The sequence below is a fragment of the Ixodes scapularis genome, unplaced genomic scaffold (genome assembly GCF_016920785.2).
Source record: "Ixodes scapularis isolate PalLabHiFi unplaced genomic scaffold, ASM1692078v2 PGA_scaffold5__190_contigs__length_132052651, whole genome shotgun sequence".
Classification (NCBI taxonomy): Eukaryota; Metazoa; Arthropoda; class Arachnida; order Ixodida; family Ixodidae; genus Ixodes; species Ixodes scapularis.
Window position 1 is genome coordinate 126,330,929 of NW_024609880.1, and position 5,109 is coordinate 126,336,037.

Below are 5,109 nucleotides of genomic sequence, written 5' to 3' on the forward strand. Positions count from 1 at the left end.
TTTGATTACTTTTGGAAGGAATAAAATTACTTGTAACCGTTACTAATCCTTCAATTCCCCCCACCCCTTTTTTTCTTTTTTGTTTCCTCAAATATGTGGGTTTACGACCAATTAAAAAACATAGTCACCACATTCCCAGCTTAACATGCTGCGATACGTAGACTTTATCAGCTGCTAAACCCTGGGAACCATAATGAATAAAACCCTCGTTGCCATGGTCTACGAATGGAAATCAGGAGTTTTGTCTGGACAATTCACGGAGTAGTTTGTTGGGTTTCGAGCTGGGTCTGTCAAGCTCGAGTTCTCTACAAAAGCATTTCAGTGGGAACTTCGAAGGTTAATGTAGAATCTTTGTCCAGATTAACTGTTCTACCCACATCCGGCTCAGAGCTCATTTACAATCGTCTGCCCCCAAGATAACTAAATCCAGATAATGTAACTGTTAAGATGTGACAAGAAACGTAAGCACTTTGTCACACGCGTGTCGAGCGTTTGGTGTTCCACAAGAATCCACCTCTTTCGTCAAAAGTGGCACCAGAAGGCGGGAGAAGTGAGAAGCTTCTGTGTACTAATTTGGAGGCGAAAAATAAGTCATAATAAACTCAAGAGCAATGTCTCCGGAGCTGAATGTAGGTCACCGTAGCTCAGTAGAGCTAGCGTGCTTACTTGGAGGAATATTCGCGTTTGCTCGTACCAGGCCCACGTACAAAAAAGCCTCCAACAGGGAATCTGGAAAGGGTAGATAAAGACGATGAGTAGTCCGGCGATCCTCTTACAATAGGCCCGTTTTCAAACCTGGAATACACACGTCAATAAGCTTTATGTGATATATTAGAGCGGATCTCGTACTTATATTTATTTATATGTTTAATTTTATCCAGATAACTTTTTTTTTCTTTTCGGGAAGTGAGCAATTTTATTTTTACGGAGTTTCTCACTGTTCGAAGTGAAAACAGCACAAAGTTTCTAAAGTATTCGAAAAATTAACGGTTACTTGAATTATGTACAATTACTTTTTTCTCTCAAGTAATCAAGAAATAGAATTGAATACTTTTAGACCAGGCGTACTAGTAATTGTAATCGATTACTTTTTTCGAGTAACTTGTACAAGACTGGTCTTTTGTAACATCCCGAACAGGCACCCCCGGTGACTCAGACTGCTGGCAGAACGTACACAACAAGTCTTTGTGGATCGTATGCCCCGTATAGTGATGAGCCACTTCACCCTTCATCAATGTATGTACATGATTTTAATTAGTTTCCAGAAGTCCTTGTATATTGCAGGTGCCTACCTCATTGGGACTAGCCTAACAATACATTAATTTATTACAAATAATGATTCTCAGTCAAAACACCCGTTTATTCTGCATATAATTCACCTTGTTTTATTAAAAAAAATTTAATCGAGGCTATTTCTTTTAGCAGGCTTATGCATGTTATGAACTGGCAAAACATTACGCATAGTGATGGTGTGCTAGAATTTGCATCGGGCTTTCAAATTACGATAGTAATTCACGATTAAAACAACTAGTATATACAGGTTCTGATGCACATAAAATGTGCGGAGGCGTTCCGATATACACACATGTTTAAACGGGAACATGGTATTGGGAACGATTTGCCAAGTGGAACCCTGCTTCAGAAAGTGAGGGTATTCAACGGCGTCCGGAAGTAAAGATCCCTTCCACCATAAAAAGTTATTTTTGGAAGCTTATGTCATGCGTAAATCATTGAACGTTAAATAACATTACTCGCATTACGAACTCCAGTCCCCTCCTAACAGAAACGTTTATTGAAAGAGTTAATGCTTGCACATATCCAGGAACGTCGACGATGGCAATCTGGTGACTGGCCTGTTTCTCGAAAAGTTTGCGGTCGTCAATCCGGTGAGTGATTGTTCGACAGCGGACTTGAGTCTACCTTGTTCTTTCTCGTCTTGATCGGTTTCGTCCGACGGTGATTCATAGATTTTGGTTTCTTCTTTTTATTCCCCTCCATTCTTGCAGGGAGGTTACACGTTTGAGTGGGCATCACACTCGAGACCGGGAAATCTTCTACTGGCTGGTGTTCCTTTCCATCGGAGGACACTACACATGTGCCACCAACACAGACGTGTCGTGGGCAAACTCTTCGCCACAGGCGACGGAAGAAAAGACAGCAGAAAAGGCCTCGCGAACTTTTTCAAGGTATTGCATACCAACATCGCACACATAATTCACCACATAAGTGTCCTGAGGCAGTGCTCGTTTGCTGCAGTCGGGTGCAAATAAAATTGATAACTTGAAGTAGTCGATCAAAAAACTCGACCAGGAAAATAATTATAATTACTTGAAACACCTTTAAAATATACGTTTCGTTAAAATTGCTGCACCAAAAGTTTGAACCTCGTATCAACAGAAGCTGAAAGTATGAGAAATAGTAAAAACAAAAACCGACTTTATATGTCAAGTTTAACGCATTTTAAAATTTAAAATATGCTCGTTTTTCAAGAGTTTTAAGAATAAAACATATTTTTTTCGCGAACCTAATTCAATGTATCTATGCATATTCTACCAGGTTCAAGAAAAGCAATCCAAAAATGAGACCACATCCACTTTTTCCAAGCTATGGCCGACGCTATACATATCACCTAGGGCCCAAGGCAATCCCGGTGTTACAACGTGAAACACAATTTTCCTCCTTTTTACACGTTCTCTGCAGGTCTGTCAGAGGCTGAAGGCGCACGAAAGAAACAATCCATCCCGCAACTACTGGGGATTCCCCACCGTGCCCGTCAAGAGGCTGCCATTGGCGGTTCGAGTGCCCGATCCCATTTTGGGCGCTATCACTCCAGTCGCTCCTGTGGCCGCCGAACCAGTCGAAAGCTTCGCCCTTCGGCTGTTCACGGAACCGGTCGGGCTCTTCTCCGACACACTTCACTTCCACGACGGGCCAGCGCTGCCCTTCTTAAAGCCAGTCATGTTCGTGGCCGAGCCGACTCCGCCTCCGATTATCGATCCTGTCAGTGTTTTCGCGCACCCTCGGTGGGAATTTCCTGATCCTATCATGTTTCCTGAAGAGCCGCAGATGCTGATTCAACCACCTGACATGCTGTTTTTACAAGCGTAGGACGTCGCTATAAGTTTCGAGACTTTCTTACTAAAAATATATATATGCACCCGTTCGATTTATATCTTATACGACCTACGAAAGACCTCCATCAAAAACAATCTGAAAATTAAGCAGTTTTATTACCGGACCTCACTGTCTTAATTAGTTCAAAGCAATCTCTCGCATCGTATTCACGTATTGTAGTCTACATATAAGACAAAATATAATTGGTGCTATGCGCCACACCTATTTAAATAAGTTATTAATAATTGACGGTCGGAAGAAAACAATTTCATGTATGTTCCATCTGACAGGGGAAGTTTAACGAGCAACCAATGCCCTATCAAATTGACTGGTACGTTCTTCCTTAACAAAATAAAATACGACATTTTGTTTTTATATGGCATCATGAGGTATGGGACTATATGTGAATATAATAATTCTTAGTCGGGGTGGTCTTCATAAAAAGGTACTTCTTAATATAAAATCAATCGGCTCGACTGAATAATAAAATCTTTATACATAAAACCGACTGCGTGGATCAGTATTTGCAGCAAGGGGACCGCCCACCCGCTGTCGCGTCCTACAATATAAACAAACATATGGGGACGTCTAAGTAGGGTATGTGTCATCCTGGTGAAATTTACGATAAATCTATTCTTTAGACGGCCTGGCGCCGTCCGGGGCACAGTCATTCCTTCCGAGATAAAAAATCTCCAACGGCTTTTTACCTTAGTTCAAATCCTTGAAACATCAATCATAATACCTTCATCAAAAACCGTAAAGCTTGATTTTTAAGAGAGGATTCACAACACTTAGCTGATCCCCAAAAGTCTGTAGGTCATGTTTGATTTTAATTAAACATTCTGAACACGGATTCCTGGATATAATTAATTGTCTCACTTGTTTGTGTCCGTAGAAATAAAATTCCCAATATGTGAAAAAAAAAAAAAGACATTGTCCAGAGTATGCTTGTTTTCTTTGGAGACACCGGTAGTGCAGCTGCTAGGCTGTGTTGAACGCTAATAAGGTCAGTGTTGAAAGCATGAGCAAGTAAATTATCATTAACACTGCAAATCTACTTAGTAACATTAACTATTTTACAGATTCGTAGTTTGTAGCACGCCGTCTCTGCATATCGGCGATTTCTAAAGAAGTTCAAGCACTGCAAGAAAGGATTCCCAGAAAGGCTTGTCTCGGCACACATCATGTAAAAAAAGAATGCAGGAGGACGCAGAATCTTCGCCTTTAGGACTGAAACGCCATAGCTAAACATATAGACCTCTGCTTATTCCCAAGCCATGCAAGCGTGTTTGCGTGGCCTAGTTAATATAAAAAAGGGTCTGCGTGGCCTAGTCGGTATAGCGTGTCTGCGTCGCAACCGAAAGGTTAAAATCCCGCTTCCGTGTGACGTCACGTGTGTGACGTCACACGTTATGTCACAGGACGTCACACGCGTGACCTCACGTGTAATGTCACACGACGTCACGTGTGACGTCACGTTTTACATGACGTGATTGTGACGTTTTACACACGTGACTTTGACGTTTTACACACGTGACTGTGACGTCATTACCCTATCGACCCAATCAGGATTTTCCAGTCTCACCGACGCAGACACCGGCTTCTCTGTAGCACGAGCTCCTAAACGCAATCGAATTAATATATTTACAAGCTTTATTAACTGAAAAAATAAACAACATATCGCTGAAGGTCCAGGCTCTGCCCAAATGAGGTGGCAACGGTTCGAACCAGATGCCAAAGTTTCAGAAATACCCATTACCCCACTAAAAACGTTACGAGTGATTTTCTGAAAATTCCAATGAGTAAAGAGTGGCCGTTCTTAGTAAGTGGCGCCAATCAGCTCCATGTTTCGAGGGCTTCACCGGCCGCCTTTTCGTGGAAAATTTCAGAAAATCGCTCCCAACGTTTTAATAGGATAAGGGTTAGTCACGAAACGCGCAGGTATCTGGTTTGAACCACTACCGCTACCTTTGAGCGAAGAATGAGCCTTCGGCG

At 41.9% G+C, this 5,109-nt stretch overlaps 1 protein-coding gene across 1 annotated transcript; it reads left to right on the forward strand.

Moving 5' to 3' along the window:
• Positions 1-1,601: 1,601 nt before the first annotated feature.
• On the forward strand, positions 1,602-3,108 carry LOC115332831. The gene is made up of 4 exons (XM_042294339.1): positions 1,602-1,645; positions 1,823-1,886; positions 2,007-2,186; positions 2,701-3,108. The coding sequence occupies exons 1-4, from the start codon at positions 1,602-1,604 to the stop codon at positions 3,106-3,108; spliced, it is 696 nt and encodes a 231-aa protein (XP_042150273.1).
• The last annotated feature ends 2,001 nt before the right edge of the window (positions 3,109-5,109 follow it).

Bases quoted from the DNA above. Each gene is read 5' to 3' on its own strand.
- LOC115332831 (XM_042294339.1), top strand. From the start codon at position 1,602: ATGGTATTGGGAACGATTTGCCAAGTGGAACCCTGCTTCAGAAA. The intron at 1,646-1,822 runs GTGAGGGTATTC...GCACATATCCAG, and splicing joins GTGGAACCCTGCTTCAGAAA to GAACGTCGACGATGGCAATC. The intron at 1,887-2,006 runs GTGAGTGATTGT...CCATTCTTGCAG, and splicing joins AGTTTGCGGTCGTCAATCCG to GGAGGTTACACGTTTGAGTG.